General features: G+C 29.0%; 1 protein-coding gene across 6 annotated transcripts in view; it reads right to left on the minus strand.

The window, feature by feature from the left end:
- Positions 1 to 2,495: 2,495 nt before the first annotated feature.
- Positions 2,496 to 25,961, minus strand: part of LOC124957152 (bromodomain-containing protein DDB_G0270170-like) — a 28,610-nt gene continuing 5,144 nt past the window's right edge. The window contains exons 1-9 of one of the 6 annotated variants that reach the window (XM_047513916.1): positions 13,162 to 14,561; positions 12,566 to 13,064; positions 12,348 to 12,427; positions 11,086 to 11,320; positions 5,753 to 5,870; positions 5,115 to 5,262; positions 4,676 to 4,805; positions 3,002 to 4,421; positions 2,496 to 2,617 (exon numbers count right to left, since the gene is read on the minus strand). In XM_047513916.1, coding sequence (XP_047369872.1) covers positions 3,120 to 4,421; positions 4,676 to 4,805; positions 5,115 to 5,262; positions 5,753 to 5,870; positions 11,086 to 11,320; positions 12,348 to 12,427; positions 12,566 to 12,880 — 2,328 coding nt within the window. In that variant the 5' untranslated portion in view covers positions 12,881 to 13,064; positions 13,162 to 14,561 and the 3' untranslated portion in view covers positions 2,496 to 2,617; positions 3,002 to 3,119. Of the gene's footprint in view, positions 2,618 to 3,001; positions 4,422 to 4,675; positions 4,836 to 5,114; positions 5,263 to 5,752; positions 5,871 to 11,085; positions 11,321 to 12,347; positions 12,428 to 12,565; positions 13,065 to 13,161; positions 14,562 to 25,961 lie in introns of those variants that run through there. The other 5 variants (XM_047513915.1, XM_047513913.1, XM_047513918.1 and 2 more) reach the window with 5 other exon arrangements.

Raw genomic sequence — 25,961 nt, forward strand, 5'->3', positions numbered from 1 at the left:
AAATATGTATATATAATTATATAATATACATATTTTTGTTTTATTTTGACGATTACAAATAATATTCTAAAATAATATTTTAATATTATATATACATATATATATATGTGTGTGTATCCGTGTATGTACATATATATATATGTATATATAGTTAGAATAATAAATCCGATTGTTTAACGTTTGGATATTTAAATTTCGTGGCAAAAGAAAAGTAAAATGCTATTCTCGTATAGGTTAAGTGACACAACTTTATCATCATGTATACAACAAATAAACGTAGTAAAATAATTCATAAATAAACTACATTTATGAATTTGTTAACGTTAATTAATCCTCTATAAGCCAATTTATTTTTAGATTTAGATCAAAATTATATGTATAATGTGATAATTACATAATATCATTTTTAGCAAAGTGCTAATACAAGTACTAATTATTAGTTTATAAATACTAGTATAGTACTGATATAGTAGAAAAATTATAATATAATCTTTTTACAAAATATTAGTATAGTAGTTATACTGCTATAAGTAAATTGCGAAGAACTATCTTCTAGTACTATACTTTTATTTATAAAACAAAAGCAAACTTAATTTTTAAAGTAAATTACAGAATTCTATGCTCTATATTATAATTTGCAATTATATATATATATATATATATATATTAGTATAAAATATTAATACACTGTAAAAATTATATTATAATTTTTTACTATACTGGTATAATAGTATAGTATAAATATATTAAGTATAAGTATTAATATTTTTTTTTTTTATAATTTTCCTTTTACTAATATTACCAACAGTATATATACTTATTATATATTATTACTTTTATTAGTATACTAGTTAGTATTACTTATACTAGTGTCAGTAGAAATATACTGGTATAAATAATACATGAATTAGTATAATTAGTAATCTAATAGTGTAAGTATATTACTTTAAGTAGTACTAGTAATATACTCATATAATTATACTATACTATACTAAGCACCATAACTTAATATTTAATAAAATCATGAAAAATTTTAAATATCAAGTAACAACAAAGTTTGTGATAAATATAATGAACAAAAGCTTCAAAAACACAGAAAAATAATTGTGTGTAACATGGAATTTACTACATGGCTTCATAGAGGATTAATTTGTATATCCTTTTCTCTTTTTCAATTTATTTGTTTCTTAAATTTTTTTTTTTTTATTATCTTTTTCTCTTTCTTTCTTACTTTTTCCTCTATCGTTCGAAGTAGTTGTTGTAGCACTTGTGCGTATTTTGTCGACGTTGTTTAGCGAGTTACAAACACGATGCTTAATATGAATAATGTCTCATTATTAAAATAATTAATTATCGAAGTAATCAAAGTGGCACGATTTCAGTATGTGTTTCTCTCTCTCTCTCTCTCTCTCTCTCTCTTTTTCTTCCTTTCATTTCTGAATATCAATTGTTTCATTTTGACTAGAATTATTTAACTAACATCGGCTATGTATGAGATTACATCGTCAGTCTGTCTATGTTGGTGATATTTTAAAATCATATTTAATTCGTCCTTTATTTTCTTTTACAATCTTTCGATCATGATATTAACCAAAGTTAAATAGTCTTAAAGTTGTAGTAGTAATATATATATATATATATATTTCGTAAAACGGAGCAAGTACTGTAGCTTAGAGAGCTGCTAATTACTATCAGAGAAGAGGCATGCAAGGAACACGACGAACGTTTTATTTTTTCTCTTATTTTCATTCTTTTTCTATTTTCTTTTTTTTTTTTTTTTAATCATCTTTTTTCATTTTTTTGTCTCCTTTTGAGTTTTATGTGTTTTTTTTCCTGTTTTCTTTTCTTCTCTCTCTCTCTCTTTCTTTCTCTTGTTTTGTTAATTATAAAAAGAGAAATATACGTTCGTCGAAAGCAGTTCATTAAAATTATTATCATTGCATATTGAATTGTAAGCAAAGTCAAAATGCTTTATGTGCCTACAATTCGCATAGAATGAAACTTGCTTAAAATATACCAAAAGTTATTATTATTATTATTATTATTATTATTATTTTGGATGACCGTGAGCAACGATGTCATCATGATCCGTCATCATTAAGCCATTCCTTTGCTACTAATATTTTTCTTTTCTCTCTCTCTCTTTCTCATATTTATTTCCTTTTGTTTCATTCATTATTTAAGCAAGAAAGTAGTCATGCTTACCCAATAACATTTTTTCAAATCACATGAGTAACGATCCAATGCTTAAAAAAAAGAAAAAAAAAGAAAAAAAAAAAGAAAGAAATCGCATTCAAAGTAGCACTAATATACTAAAGACACCATTGATATAAGTTACACAAGGTGCCTAACTCGCTTTATCAATATTTTGCTGCTGACCATTGCATTTGTCGTATGAATGTACGTCATGCAATATGTGAATATTCGAATATCCGATATAACACGATTAAATGTGAATTATAATTTTTTGTAAGAGATTTTCTTTTTCTTTTTCGTTTTTTTTTCTTTTTTCTTTTTTTATGTTTTATTCCTTTATGCGGTCAGCAGCCGGTAAATTTCATGCTACTTTCTTCTTGTTGCTCTTCTTGCTTCGGGGTAGAGTAGCAAAACTTGTTATCTGCAAAACAAGAAGATATAATTTAGCCGTGCAATTGTTAATAACAATGTATTATTAAACTAAAAAAATTTTAAAAAGAAATATATATATATATATATGTAAAAGAATATATACACTATTAATAATTATATTACTAATTATGTATGAATAATGTAATAGTCATATGACTGTCATTCTGTTATTTGTTTTAATTTTTTTTTTGAAATGGATGAAATGCACGCAATTTTTTTTTTTTTTGGAAGATAAAAAGATTAGCATGCAATATGAATATAGACACATTAATGTGCTTTATGTGTTAAACTTATATAACACACACACACATTAGTTATATGTTATATCGAATTTCTTCAAAAGATCATTTTCATACAATTACAGTGGACCAACCCGTTTTTCTTGCCATGTTCCGATGTATTCTAAAGTTGTGTCAAACAAAAATAGGATAGGAAATAAGGATCGATTGTTTTTTTGTTCTTTTCTTTTTTTTTTTTTTTCTATTCCATTTTCAAGCAATATTCTCATCAGAGTAAACTTTTCTCGAGGCACCAGGCGATCGTGACATTTGTGGTATTGATATACGTTTCACTGAAGTCACTTTTCTGTCAGAATCTTCTCTTTTATCGGATAAAATATTCTGATCACATTTATCAAAAGTCAAATCTTTTTTGAAATTATTTTCATCGACTTTGTCGTTATTAACGTTGTTTGAAATTTCATTAGGATCTATATCATGTTGTTCATTATTAATCTTATTTGGAAAAATATCCTGAGATCCTATACTGACAGATCTTGATCTGGAGCTATAATATTCAGAAACAGACGGACTAGATTCATCGTCTTTGTTCGATCCGCTTGAAGTTTTGTGAAAGGCACCTTGAAAAATATTTTTTGGAATAGTTAATAATTTTGCGATACCATTCTTCTTACTTCGTTTCTTCCGTTTACTTTTGGTTTGAGCTGTGTGAGCTATGAAAACGTCTTTGGCACTGTCAATATTTGAAAAAGTTTTTACCATGCCAGTTTTGATTACTAGGGTTGCTTTTAATGCATTTTCCGATTGATTGTCTTCAGATAGGACGACTTCATCGTCCGTTAAAATCGGTGTCTTTGGTGCTGGCTTTTTGTTATATTTACCAGCACGATCATTATCGTCAGAGTTACTTGGAGTTAAATTCGTTGTGGGCAAAACATTTAAAGAATCAACATTTCTAAAATTTTCTAAAGATTGTGCCTCGCCCATGGCAAACTTACCAATCCGATTTAATTTTTCCTCGGATGATACTATCTTCGTGACGGCCTTGTGCGCATTATTTAAAAGTTCTTTCAATTCGTCCAGCTTCTCTCGACAAATCTCATCCTTGATTTTATCAATATCCACATCGATGACGGTTGTTTGTGAAGAATTTTTACGAACATCGGTCTTTTCACAATTCTTCTTATTTTCCATATCTTTTTGTTGAAGATCTGATTCTGTGCTTGATAGTTTTGTTAAAATTTCAGTTGACCTTTGACAGTCCTTCGAGTTATTATCTATTTCTAAAAGTTCAGTCTGAAGTTTATCAGGTACTTCATCTGTCTCGGATGTTACATTTGGTACAAACCAAACCTCAGATTCTTCGGATGACGATTTAGATTCTCTTTTTCTAATATCATCGTCTAACAATCGTTCATTGTTATCGAGCTTACTAATCTTCTGACGATCATCATTCGGAGTCAGGAATAACAAAAGTTGATGAACTTGGTCAGGAGTGAGGAAGGTTAATGGCGATGGAAGAAGGTCGTCGTACTCGGATTCCTCTCCAGTGTCCTTCAAATATCATAAGCGTTGAAAACAATTAAATGTTTCGAATTCTATCAATTGCTTTTCATACAATTGTATGGAGGGAAAAAAAGAAATTAAAAATTAAAAATAAAAATAAAGAAATAACACATGAAGTCATATTTAGATATACAGTAAAAATCGGAACGACAAATAACGAGAAAAAAAGTTGATGACATATTTCCAATATTTTCCTAATACAGATTTAACATTTTTTCGAGGATTAATCTTGGAGTACCAACCTCAGGTGTTTTTTTTGTTGTCGAGCGAGGCTTCACGCGTGTCCTGGCTCCAACACTCGATGTTCTAACTAATGCGTCACCTTGGGATGCTGCTCGATGAGATTGCAATGCTTCGCCGCTACTGTATCCGCTGGATATATCGTCGGAGGATCTGATATTACTGTAATATTGTGAATAATAATAATAAAAAAAAAAAAAAAAAAAAAAAAAAAAAAAAAAAAAAAAAAAATTGAAGAAAAGAAAACACTAACAAAACTCATCATCGATAAAAATCATGATTCATAGTTATTGTCGATTAAAGATCCTTTCTAAAAGTATATTTTAGTATTATTATATTCTTCGTGGATCAAGTATTAGGGCGAATGTCTTTGCGAAAAAAATTTCTTATAAAAAAAAAAAAATAAACTTCGACGATTAAAAATATTATATATTTACGTACGTTAAACTAGTTATTGGTTCTCTAGGCCTTGGCTGGATCATATCGACGTCTACTTCAGAAAAGTACATTTCTACTCTATTGGTGCTGGATTGTGTCCTTCGTGGACTGTATCCTCTTCTCCCTACGTGCTCTCTTCGACGAGGTTCCACTAAGAGTTTATTGATTACATTAAATATATAATAAAAATTATAGGTATTTGAGAAGAAACCACTTTTCAAAAAGACACGAGTAAAAAAAAAAAAAAAAAAAAATATTTACATGCGCTGTGTAGTTGACTCAGAATCGTGCAAATATTTTTTTATTAAACTTTCTTATGACCAATCGTGATATATTTGTTTAGACATTATGAATGGTAATACATACAAAAATTACCACACTGGGAGTAAACATGTTTTCAAAACCTAATATATATATAGAATACGTGATTATTTAAATAGTACTTCACAATTATTAGTTTTGTTCTTATTGTTCAATGCAAAATGAAATAGAATAACAAATAAATAAATAAAAAAAAAATATATATATATATACATATATGTAGTAAATGTGAATTTAAAGAGATCAGGTCAGGTCAAAAGAGTGACTAAAATGGTTGTCAACGTGTATTAAAAAATATTTATATAGAATATAAGAACCACCTTCCATGTCAGTCTCGTCTCGCGATTCAGGCAAGCTTCTATTTTCGACATCCTTTCCACCAGTCAGATCGCTTAAACTATAGCTTTTCCTCAATTGTTGAACCAATCCACCGCCCCCCTGAAAAAACATAATCTCTGTTTTAGAAAAAATCATCACGAATTTAACGTCTATCGACTTTTTTTTCTCTCTTGAATTTTTGCAAATTGTAATGATTAAGGAGAAAAAAAAGAGAAAAAAAGAAAGTGAGAGAAAGAGATAAAGAAAAAGAAATTGAGAGAGAGAGATAGAGAGAGAGGAAAGAAAAAAGGCAAAAAAAAAATAATAAAATCTTACCAACCAAGAAAGGATGTTAATGTGTTATCTGGACCGTCACCAGTGCGAAGGTAGTAAGTGTCCAATGTTTATTTTTTATTTTTTTTTTCTGTCTGAGGGGTGAGTGGCGTTAAAAAAATTCTTCTCTTGTTTGTATTTCTCTTTCTTTTTTTTTTTTTTTCTTCAGCGCTCGCTGAAAAGCTCGGATGCGTCCACGTGACGATAACTTTCAAGCGATTACATATTATAATAATATCTTGATGTTAAACGCTTACGATATTTGAACAGTTACAATATGAAACAATTTTTTTTTTCTTTAATTATATATTTATTATTATTATTATTATTATTATTATTATTATTATTATTATTATTATTATTAGTATTATTATTATTATTATTAATCTTATTAATCGTCAGCCAGCCTTTAATGCATATTAATGCCTTAGCGAATAATTGCAAAACATTCAATTGTTTCAAAAGTCCATTTTATTAATTTAAAATTATAAGATAAAGAAGAAGGATAGAGAGAGAGAGAGAGAGAGAGAGAGAGAGAGAGAGAGAGAGAGAGAGAGAGAGAGAGAGAGAGAGAGAGAGAGAGAGAGAGAGAGAGAGAGAGAGAGAGAGAGAGAGAGAAATAGCACGGGTGTATGTGTATGTGCGAGAGAGAAAGAGAAAGAGAGTATGACAAAGGAATGGAAGAGCGAGTAAAAGAACGTTATTAGCAAAATGTTTTTTATTTGGGAGAAAAAAAGAAGAGGAAAGAAGAATCCTTATAATATTTTTATAGAGAATCTTTGGAAACGCATATCAAAAAAGTCTTACACACTATAAATATTATGATTCTTTAAACATACGTATACACGAAGAATAAAAAAAAGAATATAAATAAAAAGAGAAAACAAATAAAATAATGATGTAATAGAATAGTAATAATATTGTTACAACCAAAAGAAAATTTACGAATAAATTATCAATTCAATCGATAATTCCATTAAAAAGAAGAAAAAAAAATGATATAAAAAAAAAAAAAAAAAATTAAAAAAAATAAGAAGGAAGAATGATATTATTCACAGCTTATATAATTCGTTCTAATTTCTATATATATATATATATATATATATTATTCGTTATATTTTGAACGGAAGAAAAAATCGTAAAATCTCTTTGTGCACATTGTAAAAATCAGATTAATCAAATTCTCTGACTCAAAAATCTTTGTTTATATTCATGTCTATGAATAATAAATTGGTAACTCTCGTAATTACTTAATTGCAAGTTAGATAACAGATTAGATAAATAAGATTAGTGTTAAAGAGCGTAACGTAACAATGAAATGATCACGCTCTTTATTCAACTAATCTTTTATATATATATATATATATAAAATATATATATATATATGTATGTATGTTTGTGTACATGTATATCTCTTCTTATTTTTTCTTACAACGATATATCACTTGGGCGTATTTTTATTTTAATCACATCAAATGCATCCACACGCATACACACAACGGCACACACGTATTCGCAGTCTTCAACTCTGTTTTCTTTTTTTATTTTTTTATTTTTTTTTTCCCCTAAAGCTCTCTGGATAACGATACAGTTTTTTTTGTGCTTTCTCTTGCTTTTTTTTTTCTTTTTTATTTTTTTTTTTATTTTTTTATTTATTATTATTTTTTTTTTTTTTTTAAGGATTTTCGCACACGCAAAAACATGGTAGATATAAAAATTATGTGTAATAGGAAAAGAAAGGCAATAATAATTAAGAAAGAATAAGATTGACATATACATAGCGCATAAGTTCCACACAATATATAAGATTCCCATATGGAAGAAAGAAAAAAAGAAAAAAGAAAAAAAAAAAAAACAATTATGTAAAAATCCAATAATAAAACTCAACTTATAGATTGAATTATATAGTAGGAATAATAATAATACTAATAGTAATACATAAGAAAAAAAAAGAAAGAAAAAAAAAAGCAATACATGACGTCACGCGACAGACATTTTAATTTCGTCGATTGTCTTCGTTCTTGAGTATTAATTAATTTTTTAATAACGATTCAATTATATGCTGAACAATAAAACATGCGGAATTTAAAATCATACAGACAGACGTTATAAAAATCATTATAATGTTGTTTTCTTTATTTTGGTTTTATTAATTTTTTTAATCTATCCGATCGACTTCCGGTCTTATTGTGCTTTTCTTTGATTTCGCATTTTCTAATATCTTATGATTAATTGTTAAGATGCCTCGCTGATTATTCATCATCATTCTTTAATAATACCTTACCAGACAAATTTTTATCAGAAATTATAAATTAATTATAATTTTGAAATCAATCAGATAGATGTATTATAAAAATTATTTAAACGTTGGATGACATTGATCCTTATCAAATTTTTTTTTTTTATTGTCTTTCGTTGACATCGCATTTTATAAATATCATGTAATTAATAATTAAGATGCGTCCTTGATTATACGCTATCGTTCGTTAATATACATATGTGAGAGAAATTTTAATCGTAAACTAATTATAATTTGAAATCAATCAGGTTAATGTTATATATATATATAAAAACATATGTAACTTTGGCTTTTGACCTGATCGACTTCCGTTTTTATTGTCTATCATTAACATTACATTCATTCTGTAATATTATCGAAACATTCGTGCGTTGTTGAAAAATTCGTTCTCTCAAGTCGAGTTAACAATGAAACTTTTAAAATCAATCAGGGTAGATTTTATAAAAAAAAAAAAAAAAAAAAAAAAAAAGGTAAATGCCGAGTATCAATCTCAGTTTCTATCTGATCGATTTACAATTTTATGGATTGCCATTGCATTCTATAATATCCAAATTGTGATAATTAATTTATGAGTGAAACTGTTATCTCTATAAATCTTCAAAATCGAAATTTCAAATCAATCAGATAGTTATTTATAAAAATTGTTCTAACCCCGATACCTTATTTATTTATTTATTTATTTCTAAATCATCATTCCAAACAAACTCTATTCCATAAGTGTACTCATCGAAGAGATTTTTTCAAAAACTTTTCAATTTGCGGCGAACGATCAAGTTCTTATAAGTGAAATTAAGAGAGAAAAAGAAAAGAAGAAGAAGAAGAAAAAAAATAAAATAAAAGAAAAGAAACTAAAAACAAATCAAAGTTTACTAACAAGAGTTTATCAAATCGTTGTCATCGCTAAATTCAGGTTCATAAATCGTTTTCGTAGTAATCTTACATGATCTTGATTTTTGTCGTCGTGTTATTTCGACATGTTCCTTTCCGGTTTTCTTCATTCTGATTGGCCTTCCTTCGGGTTCCTTGAAAGTTTCCTCAACGATTAAATTTTTCTGAACCTCTTCGTATACTTCCTCCTCCTGTTCGAGTTCCTCCTCTCCACTGCTCGAAGAGTTTTCAAATTCCTCGTTGAGAATCTTCGGTACTGTTAAACGATTGATCTTAGGAAGTTGTATTTTCTTTGTAGTCGATACTACTTTATCATCTTTCGTCAGGCTCATGGGGTCCTTTTTATTCCGTGCTCGGACCGTCATCGATGGTGCTTTGTTGGGGTTGGCTGAGCTAAAAATCGCCGGGTCTGATTGTCTCGGTTCGATCTCATTCAATGAACTTGGTATTATGCTCGGAAGGTTCTGTCCTTGTAGTCAACGTTTTTATAATTTTTATTTTGTATCATGTTGGATTTTTTTTTTTTTAATATATATATATATATTAAAATATATATATATTAATATATATATTTTTTGTATGCGAGATATGTAGTTTATTTTTAAATTATTATTATTATTATTATTATTATTATTATTATTATTGTTTTTAGGAAGCAGCATTTTTGTTAAACAGCACCGATGCTCGACGATAGTTAAAGGCGATTTGTAATGTATATAATAAATCGTATAGTAGGATATGATGATTATTGTAGTTGTTGTTGTTGTCGTTGTTGTTTGTTGGTTGGTTTGTTGGTGACGTTTTTAATTCGATTTTTTTTTTTTTATTTTTTTTTATTTTTTTTTATTTTTTTTTTTTTTTTTTTTTTTTTTTTTTTTTTAAGTTAAATGGTGACGGCGATGGTGGGAATAAGGCGTTGCAGCGTGCGAAGGGAAGCAGGCGAGTAAAACGAAAACAGAAAATCAAGAACAAACACAATGTGATTAGCGATGATAAGGATTTTGGCGAGGAGATTCGTTCGTCCGTTTTTAGGAAACGTCTTCACGCTTAATCATTGTCGATATTTTAATATAAGATGAACCATTTTCATCATTTGATTTCATTTTAAATAAAATTTATCATAAGTTCCCATTTTGAGTGCTCGATTATAAAAGAATTTTTTATCGAATTAATCAAAATAAGAAAAAAAAAAAAAAAAAAAAAAAAAAAAAAAAAAAAAAAAAAAATATTCCATAGCAAGTGAAAAAAGAAAGTGTAAATCATCATTGAATTTTGTTTCGAATAAAATTCATCGAACAAAAATTTCAATTTTTGATAAAAAGATGTATCACAAGAAACTGTGGGAAAATATATGAATGATTAATACCACAAGGTCAATAGTGTGATACATTAATTTTCTTTTGAGAAATTTATCAAAAATTTCAATCTTTCGAGTTAAAAAAAAAAAAAAAAAAAAAAAAAAAAAAAAAAAAAAAAAAAAAAAAAAAAAATCACAAGAGGAAGACAAATGAGATCAATATCACAAGGTAAATCGTGTGATTCTAATTTTATTTCTAATAATTTATCAATAATTGAAATTTTTCTACCAAAGACGTAAATAATTATAGTTAATTCACCCCGTGAACGAACGCAACAATATATAAACAACGTACAAACAATGTAAATGAATCATTGATAAATGATAAGCTAATTTTGGAGATCGGCACAGAAGCTCCTCTCCTCGCATGTCTAACGTCTAAGAAAAAGAAGAAAGGAAAAAAAAAAAAAAAAAAAAAAATCCAATATTATTACAACAATCCCTTCCTTTTGGCTTACCTTGATAGCGGTTTGCATGAGCACAGTAGTTGCATAGTTTACACCTCTGGTGCCAAGATGGAGGACAGCTTTGTATCCCTGTTCTGTAGCACGTGCAAGGGCCTCATCGATTTCAGCTTCTCGACGGGTCAATGCAGGATGAACGAAACGTCGATACAGTATACTCGAGCCCTTAGTTGCAGGGCTCAATAGCCAAAGCACCAAAATAATCTTGATCTCATAATAAAACGGGAACCTATATGATAAATCAATTGATTAACATTTCCATTTACATTGTCAAAGGATATAATCTCGTATCTAAACATTATTAAATTAAATTAAAAATATTATTTCTTTTCTTTCTTTTCTTTTCTTTTTTTTTTTTTTTACATCACGATTTATTTTTCAATTTTCCTTTCCTCCCACCTTACCTCCCTACCCACCCACTCACCACAAGTCTTTTCACTTTTCAATTAACCACATACACGAAGTTAACTTGTTGAACTATCATGAACAGAAAAAAAAGAAAAAAGAAAAAAAAAAAGAGAAAGAAAGGAAAAGGAACAAATGTTTATTAACACAAAAGTGGTAAAAAGGAAAATAATCTTGGGTTATTATATTTTTATAAGAAGCGGCGGAAAAAAACTAAACGGAGAGAAAGTCACACGAGTGGAAAAAAAGGAGAGGGAGGGGAGAAAGAGAGCAAAGTGCAAAACGTTTATAAAACCAGACGCCAGAATAGACGCGGGTTTTAGCTTCCTTTTTGCTTGTAATTCGAGCATGAAGAGAGATCTGGCATGAGAAGGAGAGAAAGACTAAGGGGGAGAGAGAGAGAGAGAGAGAGAGAGAGAGAGAGAGAGAGAGAGAGAGAGAACACAAATAGAAAAACAAAGAAAGTAAAAGAGTAAAAGGAATAGATAGAGAAAGAGAGATAGAGAGAGGAGGGCTGAATCCTCAGAAGTGCATGTAAGCCAATATCTATCTCGTCCGAAATTAGACTTTCGAAATTCCCTGGTGTATACCAAGTGTATGGACCACGCGGTCTGTCTCGGTTTATTGGCCTCGTTGACGCGATCCTGTGGCGCCTTCAGAAATTCGACGATATCGAATTCGTTCTATACAAAATAATTCTCCCAGACGGGCTCTATTATTTTCCTCATGGTCTTCTTCCCAATCCCGCCATCCCTCCTTCCTTTCCACCCTTACATTTACTCCGTAATTCATCGAAAAATTTTTCTCTTTAGAAATATGATAGCTATTTGATGCGTGTGTGTGTGTCTTACCAAAAGCTGAAGAAAACGTCCGTGAATGTCTCAGCGCAAGTAAAAAGAGCGAATACGATCCAGTACATCATCCATTTGACCTAAAAAAAAAAAGCCGAACATCAAGACAATTTTCAACAAAAAAAGAAAAAAAAAAAAAAAGAAAAAAAAATAGAAATTTTTGAACGATCTGATCTGATCAAGACGATGATTAAATGATAGTTTAGAATAATACTTACATATTCCTTAACATTTTGCGTTCTTACTGCTTTGTAGGAGGCATAGGCCGGATATAAAGTTCCAAAGACTAATCTGAAAATTGGATACAAAAGTATGTAAGTTAAGGATTTCGGTAAAACAATGGCAAGGAAAACTGCCAATATCCCCAAGTTGCTCAAAGTCATTTGAACAGGAAGCCTATCAACGAAACGCTGTGCCCAGTTCATCAAATGTATTATCTTTCTACGAAGTGCTATGATTTGAAGATCTTCATCGATATTATTATCGATCCTTTTCGTTCTCGTTATCAACAAGTGTTTGTTTTCGATCTCCATATTTTTATTATTATTATTATTTCTTTTTTAAATCATGGCATATATCTTTATTTTTTTATATCTTTCTTTCTTTGTCTCTCTCTCTCTCTCTCTCTCTCTTTCTCTGTCTCTCGTATGATGAAAAAATTGTCGTTCTCCACGATAGAAACTTCCAAATCGTCGGTCGATCAGCCGATTCGATGAACTGTAATAGAAAGAAGAAGAAAAAAACAAAATAAATTACTAATCAAATGAAACAACAAGAAATTAATTATCATAAATTAAAGATATAAGATTCTTACGAAGTAAAGAAGACGTTTACGAAGTTTAAAAAGAGCTTGTTCGTTTTATCGTCGAAATATAAGCATAGAATAGACAACACGTATATATATATATATATATATCAACAATTCTTCAAGAATTGTATATAACACGAGATGATGATTGCATAGTGTAATCGATGATTAAAAGAAGAGGAAGAAAAAATTTCTCTCTCCCTCTCTTTTTTTAATTTTTTATTCCTCTATAGTACACACTAGTAACTTTCATGATAACGTCACTTTTTTCTTTCCTCTTTTTGTTTTTTGTTTTTTTGTTCTTTTTTTCTTCATGAAATATATATAATTCCCATAGATATGCCGATAAATTAAAATATTATATGATAATCGTTAGATCGATCATCGTTCGATCGGATGTTAAGTATTGTGCCAGCAAGAGAGCAAGCACACTGGACTATGTTAACGCGGATGCTTCCAGTCAAAGACTAAACGCGTAACCCGTGATCTGGCAGGCCATGCTACGTACAACACTACTAACACACGACACACTGGCCAAATGAAGATCGGCAGGAGATGAAGGAGGAGCAGGAGGAGATGGTGAAGGAGGTGAAGGAGAAGAGGAGAGGCTCGCGCGAATGCCCCGCGTAGAACTCTATTTTCGCGCTTTAAACGCGTTGTCACGCTTACCATGAACAAATAGAAGAACGACAAGAGAACGAAACTCTCATCGGAGAGAGAATTGGTCAGCTGATCTAAAATGACTCTGGAGGAAGTAACCAATTTAACGACTGTTAATTCAAACAATTTCTTATTGTTCGTCTTTTCACTCAACGCTTGTTAAATAATAATAGCAACAATAATAATAATAATAATAATAATAATAATGTGTATATTGGTAAGAGATGTGGAAGTTATAAATAAGAGTTTTAATTATGTAGGGTGACTGATTTATATCTATGCCTGAAATATATTTCTTGTTCGTAAAAATGTATTAATTCCTTTGAAGCACAATGATAATAACGAAATTGTTTTTAATGCCTGAAAATCTTATTGTTCGTCTTTTTACTGAAGACTTGTTATAAAAATAGTAAATTATAAGAATAATAATGATGATGATGTATACACATATATCAGTAAAAAGTGTGATCGATTTATATACTTCAATTTAAAATATATCTCTCGTTTGTAAAAAGATTGATGAACTCCTTTCAAGTATAAAGATAATGGAAAATAATTATTTCCAATGTTTAAAATGTCGTTTTTTTTCCTTCATCCTTTTATCTTTTAATCAAATCAAAAATACTAACTCTAAATGATCGACGTTTGTAATGATTTAATTTAAGGACAAATATAATATAAAATCGTTTCTAATCCCTATCTTTTTCTTTCTTTCATTTATTTATTTATTATTTTTTCTTTTTTTTTTTTCGGGGGAGAACAAAATCAACAGCACATACTTGAAATGATTAAAATTATCGAATGTAATTGAAATGACTCACCCTGTATGTTTCAAATAATTTAATGATTATTCTTGATGAATTTTGATAATTTGAAAAATTATATCAAAAATAATAACAATAGAAATAATGACAAAATAATGGAAAGATTATAATTTGACGTGTATTCTGAACTGTCGTTGACGATTATATACTGCTATCGAATAAACGATGGACTACTACGACGACCTATAAAACTACGAACGATTACGCAGGTAATTCGATGATCGTTACCAATGTCGGGTGCAATTACATAATCGACCGTCCTCAATGCTGCTCTCTTTCTCTCTCTCTTTCTTTTTCTATCTCTAGCTCTCTTTATTCGAACGATGATTTGCACACGAACATGATACCAAGTTATTCGATACGCTTCTTCTTTTTTCTTTCTTTTTTTTTTTTTTTTTTTTTTTGTATGTATATATATATATATATAATTTTTATATTTACATAAAAAGTGCAAAATGTTAAACCGATCGAACGACGCATTTGTATATTCGTGAAATATAATTCGTAATTGAAAATGATTTACGTAAGCTCGACACGTTAGCTCGAATCGTTGTTAATTTTCTTATATAACACAAAAAAGAAAAAGTTATAGATATTATTTATATTAATATAATTGTACTATAATGTACTGTGTATGTGTGTGTGTGTGTTTGTAATGTTATAGGTAAAAGGTAAATGTTATCAGACGTTGGCATAATATGCAAATAATTTTTATGCACTTTGGTAAATTGATGCACTGAAAAAATGCAACTGTATTTTTTTTTTCTGTTTAAATGGAAACCTATATTATCGATTGCATCAGTTTGATGCATAGATGATCATGGAATAATGATATTAGCTTTCGTTAGAAACTTTCAGTAAGTATTAAATAAACACGAACATTCGACGTAAGTACATAACATTTTCTCCATTTAAACTACTTCTTTTAGAAAAGACATACACGTACACGGAAAAGACCAACAAAGTCGTACAATGAAATAGTATATGTGTGTGTGTATTATGTAGCCAAGGTCAAGATCATTGCAGTTCATTTCTACATAGTTAGAATTCCAACGAGGCTGATTAATAGTTAACTCACGCATCGGATGTTTTTCAAATGTAATTGCTAATTTCTTTTCATTTTTTTTTTTTACTTCGAGATTAAAAAAAAAAAAAAAAATAAAGAAAAAAAGAAGAAGAAAAGAAAATTTAATTGTACTTTAATTATATTAGATTCGAATTCATAAACAAATCAGATTTCTTTAGATATTAATTAATCACATAAATGTCAAGTAATTTTTTTTTCTTCTTTTTTTTTTTTTAATTTCATTTTTTCAATGACTGGATGTATTATAATATAATTATACTATAGTATATAATTATATTAATAATATTAGTAATAATATTACTTATACCGATGTTATACTGATAATATATATTTTTTTCTTTATCATATAAATAATAAATAATAATTATTATTTATCGATATAAGATATAATTTGAGAACATATAAATCCGATGACAATCGAATGACTTTGGCTTAAAACGGTGTATCAATTAATAATGAAAGACCTCTTTAAATTCTACGCAGAGACGCCTTTCATACTTTAATTGGAGTAACTAGCAATATGTGGAGTGTTTTGTACGAAACAATGATGGCATTATGACAGGAATAGAATGTGTTCGTTGTTGTTCTTTTTTTTTTTTGCTTCCTTTCTTTTTGTATTGTTTTTTCCATACGATAAACGTCATTTCTTTATTATACCAAATACGTAGGAGTCCATTGTTCCTCTTCCTCTTACTATTTTGAAACGATCCTTCTTTTTTATCTTCCTCTTTTTTCCTTTTTTTCTCTTTTTTCTTGTGCGAAGACTCCTCAACGAGTTACCAGTTACCAAGACGCCGTTATCTCTAAGTGGATTTATATCTTTGGATGATCTACATCCGTCAGGGGGTCGTTTATATTTTAAGAACAATCTTTCTCACGTGTGCGGATCCTTAGCGGTCGACCCACATTCCTTTTTTCCTTATTTCGAACACGGTCTTTCGTTTTAACATTTCTCCTTTTCTTCTTTCTTTCGTTCTCTTTTTTTATTTCTTTCCTTTTTTTTTAACTTAATTATATATAATAAAATGAATGTAAGCGTTCGCGGATAATGTAGGTCAATTCGTACGAAATGAATTTATATATGAATATATAATTGATAAACAAAAAATTTATATATTTATATATATATATATATAAAAATAAAATATATATATATATGTATATGTATAAATGTTATAATGCTCTTCCGAGAAAAAATATGATCGTGAATATCTAGTTCATTTTGAATCATTTTCATTTTTTTCAGACTTCAAAAAAAAAAAAAAAAAAAAAAAAAAAAAAAAAAAAAAAAAAAAAAAAAAAAAAAGGGTGGAAGCAATTTGCACGAATCAATCGGCAGCCATTTTGGAAAAAAAAATGAAAAAAAATATCACGCGAACTAATAACATTTTTGTGCCTAGAGATTTGCAAGAATATAAAATTCTCATTAAAAAAAAAAAAAAAAAGAAAAAAAAATAAGTGCACTTGTATTTTTCTGATGCATCGTTGCATTTATGAATAAAATGAAATAATAAAAGAAAAATTAGACATTAGCATATGCATTCCCTGATAATTTTTCTCTTTCTTTTATCTTTTATCAAATTCAAGATATAATTCGTTCCAATTGCTCGACGTATCCGGCATGATATAATATAAAAATAAAAATGCGAGTAGAGTAAATCATTTCTTTTGAAAGAAATGAATTTACATACAAATATATTAATTAATAAACTATACGAGCAAACATATATATATATATATATATATATATATATATGTGTGTGTGTGTGTGTGTGTATAAATCATATAATAAAAATAAAAAAATAAATACATTTTATATTTCTTTTTTGTGATGTTTTCTTTTTTTTTTTTTAAGATTTTAAGAGTTTGGACTCGATCTAACTATAAGATAAATATAAGTAAAAATTTATGCGCGAAGAAGCGCAAATTATAATTTTGTATAAATGATGGTTTCTCTAACGTTGACCTGGAGGTAGTCAACCGTTGAGAATGTCGTTCATCTAGTTCACTGATGAGCCAACCAACCAACCAACCAACCTCCGACGAAATTGTCGTAATGAGGACACGTTTGTGATATTTTCAGATGGGGACGAGGTGCATCAACCTGCTCCTTGACGAGACTACTATAGAACCATTAAATCGAATGAAAATAAAATGATAGTCTAGAATTAACAACAATTTTATATCGCTTACTAATGTAATTTACTAATGTAAAGCGTTTACACATTCAGATTATTAATTTCGATGAGTGAGATTTGATACTATTATCAAATAATTTTTTGCTCCTTTCCTTCTTTTTTTTTCTTTTTAATCAATACATATATTTTGAATTTTTATTTGTATTTAAAATAAAATAAATAAATAAATAAAAAAGAAAAAGAAGGCAAAAGAATACGTATAATATTCTAATATTTCTTATTTAATTTAGTACACTAATTTTATCGTATTTATTAAAACATTCAAAGAGTTTTTTCTCTTTTAAGAATCTAAAAAAAGACTTATTATCAATTTTATATAAGTATATATTATTTAAATATTTCTTTTTGGCTCACTGTATATAGCTTAAAATTGCAACGAGGCTATAAAGTAAATGCATACATACACACACACATATATATACATATGTATATGAATAATAAATAGCTTACCGATGAGACAGCCAACTAATTGTCCTTCGAAATGATTATTACAAGCGCGACCAATTTAAAATAAAATTCAACATTCCTTCTTCCGCATTGTGTTATACACATTGTAACAGCGAATGGATCTAAGTTAAAAATAAATGTAACTCAAATGATATAGAATAGTTATTATATTTATTTTCATATAAAAAAATTCTTACAAAGTTCTTCGATAAAAGTTCAAATACTTTTCCACCCTCTCTCTCTCTCATAAAAAAAAAAAAAAAAAAAAACGAAAGATAGAAAGAAAAAAAGACAAAGAAAACAAATGTAGAGCATATACCATTTTATTGTACTAAAACATTTAATCATAATTTTATTAACCCTCTATAACTTTGTGTAATAACTTTTAAATCACACGATTATATATTTTTATATGTATATATATATATATATCTTTTTTTTTTTAAAGTTTGATTTCATTTTATCATTAAAAGATTAATTGTCGTTTAATATTCGATGTTATAAATGTTTTTTTTTCCATTCTTTTCTTTTGCTTTTACAATATCAATTGTATTATCAAATTATTTATTCATAAAAGTAATAATAATAATAATTATAATAATAATAACGTAATTATATATACCATATTGGAACAAAAATTATACTATACTGTAATATTATCATTATCACATTTTATAAAATTAAATTTTTGTTATATTTAATATGAAACATTCAATGTTTCTTTTTTCTTCTTTTTTAAATGTATATAATCTTTAAAAAGTTATTCAATTTCAAAAGTCACTTGAACACACACCTACAACATTCTATATTATTTATATATATTATAATGTTTTTTATAATATAGTACAAAATCCTTTCCATAGTATAGTATAATTTTTGTGCAAACACGAACACCAAAAAGAAAAAAAAAGAAAAAAAAAAAGAAAAGAAAAGAAAAGATAGAAAGAAATTAAGTCATAGAGGGTTAAATACGAATCGTTCGTTGATAAGACAAAAAAGATAGATAGTCATACAGGATCCTTTTTATCATGATTTCGGCACGATCTTCAAAGGAGCTGGAAGAAAAACGACAGATACTGAGTTGACAACAGTAACTCGTTTGAAGACCGGCAAGTGAAAATTACGAGAGACCTGAGTCGGTGTTGGTAACTCCACTGGTGTAGTATTTTTTGGTGGTAAGAAACACGTCATCTTGAGAATTTTGATAAAATTTTTCAACAAAGAAATTTTAAACAACTTTAAAAAGATTAATAGAATACAAATGATATCGTGCAAATATCGCCTATGACGTAGAAAAATATTATTTAAATATAAATATAAATCTAAGTAAAACCTGTCCTGTAAATCTGATAATTTAGCAATTAAATTATATTAATCCATAAGAGAGTAGAAATAGTACGATAAATTGGATCAGGTCAAAAAAAAGGAAAGAAAGAAATAAAAAAAGTCGTAATAATTTATCAAGAGCTCCAATTCGACGGACAATTTTCCAACAACAGTTTAATAACGAGTTGCTGGGTTCTCTGAGCTCCTTTTTTTGTGCTTAGCAACACGACATGGAAACCTTGCTGCTGCTAGTGCTGCTGGTGGTGATGCTGAGTTGCTGTTGTTGCTATTCGTTTAACCCTCGATGCATGTACGTACGTGCAAACGTATGTAATAATAGTAATGGTAGTAGTAGTAGTAATAGCAATAGTAGTAGTAGTAGTAATAGCAGCAGTAGTATTAGCACTTTCTCTCGCGACCCAATTGCAGTGCAACGTTACCGATCGATTTTTCATTCGTAATTTCTCCAAGTGAGTTTCCACCGAATGAGTTTAATTTCCCCCATAAATTTTCCCCGATAGGAGATCTCTATAGGAATTTCTCTTTATTCAGAGTTTTCTTTGGTTGAACGAACGACCGGTTAAGCGAATACACCGAATCAAACGTTGTTTCTTCGAATTAACAGGACAAAGAACGAGACTTTGGCCTGTTTTTTTTTTTGATTTCTTTTCTTATTTTTTTTTCTTTCTTTCTTTTTTTTTTTTAACCTTTTTTATTCCCTCTTGTTTTTCCCCTCACTCTTCTCCACCCCCGTCCTTTATTTTGTCCTTTTTATTTCTTTCTTCTTCTTCTTCTTCTTCTTTCTTCTTTTTCGTCTCCTTCTTCTTCTTCCACTGCAGTACAACAAGCCGTTGTCTCCGTCTTCGATTGCAACGACACAACTACGAAATATCCCCTTATCTCGTTTTCCTTTCTTACTCGTTTCGTAACGTCAGGGGTAAAACAACATTGACGAGGATCTATGGCCGAGCAAAAGCAATCGCAAACGACGACGACGACGACGACGACGACGACGACGACGACAATCCAAGCGTATCAATTGAACTTGTCCTCGTAAGAGTCCCAACCACTACAATGAATTTATTTATGTATGTTTGTATATTCGAAACTGAAGAAGGAATGTGTACGTGTGTATATGTGTGCGTGTGTCTACTACTGTGCGTGCCTTTTATCCTCGACTCTTGGACTCTTTTACCTTCCCCCTCTTCTTTCTCCTCCTCCTTTTATTCATCCGCCTTATATTGTTTTTTTTTTCTTTTTTTTTTTTTAATAATAATTTTTTGTTCTTTTATTTACTTATTTTCTTTAAATGTAAATCACGACCACGCCGTTCTCGAAGAAGATGGTTATGCGGATCTGCTGTTTTACTCTCGAGGACATAATACGTTTTGTTATTTTAATTTATTGCTTACTTTATATTCTCGAATCGATCACACGTCGACAGTCAACGAGGATGTTTTGTTATTTGTTGTTTCGCTATAATCGATGTTATTTTTTAATTACAGATTTTATCCCGGTGAAACTCTTACTTTCTTTTTTCTTGTTATTTCTTTTTTTTTTCCTTTATCCAATAAACTCAATTTCCTTTTTTAGAGATTATTTTATATGAAATTCTCGAAGGACTTTCGACAGTCACGAGGATATTATTACTTGTTGGTATACGATCAAAGTGATATTCCTTTTTCATTCGAATGTTATTCGCTCACAATTTTTTTTCTTTTGTTTTTTTTTGTTTACTTTTGCTCCTCCTCTCTCATAATCCCAATTTTCTTTCTACAGAAAGATTTATTTTATATAAAGTTCACAAATAACAGATCAATATAGTCACAATGTGATATAATCGTTGGGATCGTCAAAGCGATATTATTTTCACTTTGAACTTGTCAATCCTTTATTTTTTTTTTTCTTTCGAACGAAATCGAAATTCTTGCGGATTATTAGAATATAAGCGTTCGACGATAGTCACAAGGATAGTCACTCGACCAACAAAGTGATTTTATTTTCACTATGACGTTATCGGACTATGAAGTTCTTTTTATTTATTTATTTTTTCTTGTTCTCTAACGAACTTAATCTCCTTCCTGTGGATTATTCGAATCACTATTGTTTCTCGATCTCGTAAAGGATTCAATAAAAAGTAAAAAAAAAGAAAAAAAAAAGAAAAAAAAAAGAAAAAACAAAAACAAAAAACAATACAAAGAAATCGTTTTCAGATTAAATCTCGAAAACAATACAACACCATGGGGTTGTTGAATCCTGGGTTTGCTGTTGAGTCTCTTTTGTAAAAAAGAAAAACAAAGGAAAAAGAAAACAAGAGGAAGAAGTGATTCACCACTCGAAATCGATCCGATCCAATCCGATCCGATCCTGTACCTTATACGTATATGTATTATCAAATCGAGAAAATTGCCCTGGGTAACTTCGTTCTAAAGCTTACGCTAGCGTCGCGACGCCTCAACTGGAAGCTGGCCACTTCTGTGCCGGGATTTATATTTAAACGGTTAAAGAGAGGTGCGTCGTCGAGAGACGTACGAAAACGATGACGCCTCACGATCGGCTCGTCCTATGCATGACTGTTTCGGCTGTTGACGACGCCATCAGTATCAGCATCAGCATCAGCATCAGCATTAGCAACAGAACCAGAAAAAGGAGGAGGAGGAGATTAGGAAAAAAAAAATCGTACGAGAAGATGATATGCGGAATGCGAACAGCAAGGAACGCTGAACCAAAACAATTCATTTGTTGGCTTTCCAACGAGAAATTCTCAATTGAAGATATATATATATATATATATATATATATATATATATATATATATATATATATATACATATTAAGAAATCAATCCAAGTGAGTCAGTCATTCGAATGACTTTTAAAACAAAAGTATCGCGAGACAAAGATTCGTTTTTGTCGCAATATCATTGTATAATTTCACGTTTGTTTTCTTTCCGTTGGATTTTTTCTTTTTTTTCTTTCGCTACGTATTTTTTATTTCTTTATTTTTTTTTATCTTATTATATATATGTATCTTTTTTTTTTGCATCATAACGTAACATTACGAAATTACAGTATGACATAATTATACCATACTAATATTATTATACAAGCATAATAAATATACTAATAACTATATAAATCTAAGTAATAAATATTAATAATTTATTACATACTATATCAATTTTTTTGATATTCATTATACTTCATATTATATCTCATAATATAAATAATATATATATATATGTATATATATATTAATTATATTGTTAATGTTAAAGGTTACGCAGAGGTTAAAGTCTAAGAAAGGATGTTGCCGATTATAAATAGTACAGGTCATTACTACTTGATAAGAGTAAAAGAGAAATATCTATATATCAACGATATCGTAGAAAGAACATTCCTCTGACGTAGTTAGAATAAATAAGAAAAATTTTTAAGTTTTCTTTATATACATGGAGATATTTATTTTTGGTACAGGCTCGAATCTCTCGTGTTCATCGCATGTTCTTCGTCTCTTTCTCTTCTCTATCCTTCTCTTATTTTCTCTTTCTCTCTCCCCCTCCCTCTCTCTGTATCTTTCTCTCTTTCTATCTTTCCTTTTCCATCTATACAAAAATCTCCTCCCACGTTTCATGCACCCCACTGAGAAAGGTCAGAATCCGAATTCCGCGTGGGTGGTCGACGATTCGTCGGCAAAGATATTTTACTGGTCTCTTTAATAGCATGGATTTCCCAATGCTTCACACCTCCAAACGAATTGCTATGTTTCGACCTCGCTTATGTATATGTGTATTGAGCACCTATATCAAGTACGTCTTTTCTATATATCATGTACGTAATAGTCAATTTAAGCATCGAATTGCATGCCAAAATTGCGTGGAAAAAAAAAGAAAGATAAATAAATAAATAAAGAAAGAAAAAAATACAGAAAATGAGAAAATGAAAAAAAATAATAATAATACGAAAAAGAAGGAGAACGACAATAATAAGAAACTTAAATCTCAATAATAAGACAATTTTTGTTCGTATTTATAGAAAAATTGAATAACGTAAAAGTTATGGTATATAAGAATCCTCTCCCTAGAAATTTCGCAAAGGGTCGAAGCGTAAAAGTTATCATTCTCTTATGAACTCTGAGGGTGACCTTGTCTCTATACACTTTTTTCTTCGTTATTCAACCCGAACAAAAAAACTCAAAGAAACGAGACGTTATCCCTTACCATAGTACGTTGGCATGTCTCCAGGGGAAAGAAAAATATTGGCAGGAAAAACCCCGACAAGAAAATGGCGTAATTACGTACATAGATAGGTAGGATGGTACGAAAGAAAGCGTGTAAATCAGAAATCCACAATACTGAGTTTAGTCGATAGGTGAAGAGGTCCTTCGAGATAAAGAATATATTGAGAAGAATGGTAGTTAGAAATGGGGTGAGTAGAAACATATATAAATATATATAGAGGGGTTGCTTGGAGTACCTAATGTTTCTGTACTCTTATATACTTATGTATTAAGTTATATATATATATATACATAACTATATTTAATACGTTTAGTTTTTTAATATATTGAAATAAAGTATTTTTTGAAATCTTTAATGATATAGAATATCTTTCATATTTTATTATTCATAACAGTTTATATATAAACGAATGTATCTATATAAAATTACATAAATTATTTTTATTGTTTTAAATTATAATATATAACACATAACCGATCGTATAATTATTATATAATTGTATAATAAATTTTATAATAATAAATTTACAATCGATTATATATTAAGTATTAACATTATATACGTCTATGTAACAATTTTTCTTTAAAAATAAATGAAATACTGCAATTTGTTCTTTCGAGTTAAGGGGCAGGTTAAAATTGTTAAAAGACAATAGCGTGAGAAAAATGGGATATGGATGAAGCAAGCAAGAGGGGGTAACAAAGGAAAGGAAAAAAAGGAAAAAAAACCAAGAAAAGAAAAAGAGAAAAATAAAAAAAAAAAGTTAAAAAGAAAAGGAGAAAAAAAAAAATAATAATAATAATAATAATAATAATAAATTAGAAAAGCGAATGTGCTCCGAGGGAGCAGCATCGTAATTAGCGTGCGGCATTTTTAATTATTCTAATGAGGATTATGACGTCATGAGGTCGAGAATCCCAAGTACACAGGTGTATAATCCCTCCTCCTCCTCCTATTCCACCCAACAACCTTCCACCCCAACCTGCGATTTCTCTCTCTCTCTCTCTCTCTCTCCTCTATTTTTGCGCTCATTACTCGCCCTTTCGAACACTCTCGCTACGCTACACCGAATAGATTTTCCTTCGGTCGGAGACACGAAGAGGGATAAGCTCGAAGAAACGAACCGGGAGAAAAAATCGTGCGACGTTTAAAAAAAAAAAAAAAGAAAAAAGAAAGAAAAAGAAAAAGAAAGAAAAAGAAAAAAAGAAAAAAAAGAACAAAGACAAACAAAAAATAGAACGTATAATTTATTGATCGTATCGTTTTAATACTGTCGATCCTTTTCCTTTTTTCTATTGAAATTTTATTTTACAATTCGATTATTAATTATCTATATAACGTCACGTAATACATATGAATATCCAAAGTTACATATTTATATATAAATATATATATAAATTTCTTTTCATTTATTTATTTATGTGTATACTATATATATATATATTATTATTATTATTATTATTATTATATGTGTACACACATATTATATATATTTACGCACGTACGTACGTAACTTTATACATATAGAAAATATGTATACATGTATGAAATATATGTGAGAGAAAGATAGGAACAACAATTAATACGATATATCTTTTGCAAAGCTGCGGAAAATATTGATTTTATTCCGATGTTAAGGACCGGACCATTTCGCCTTTGTGAGTGTAAAATAGAAAAGGGTGTCACACGGAGAATGTCCTTGTCCGGTATATCAGGAGATGCCATGGCACCCTCCTGTTGCCAACCGAGCATCGATCCAACAGGGTCGCATTACTTCGCTCTAACCCAAGAAACATCTCCCCTTATTTTCATCCCCTTTCTTCATATTCTCTATTTGGTACCTCGTCGTCACATTTTACGTTCCTGGCTTATTTCCAACTTAACGAATTTTTATAGAGTGCGCGAACCCTTTTATTAACAAAAAAAAAAAAAAAAAAAAAAAAAAAAAAAGAAAAAATGAAAGAGAGAGAGAGAGAGAAAGAGAGAAAAATATATGAAAAATAAATTGGTTTTTAAAATGACAA

The sequence above is a fragment of the Vespa velutina genome, chromosome 24, assembly GCF_912470025.1.
Source record: "Vespa velutina chromosome 24, iVesVel2.1, whole genome shotgun sequence".
In the NCBI taxonomy this organism is placed as follows: domain Eukaryota; kingdom Metazoa; phylum Arthropoda; class Insecta; order Hymenoptera; family Vespidae; genus Vespa; species Vespa velutina.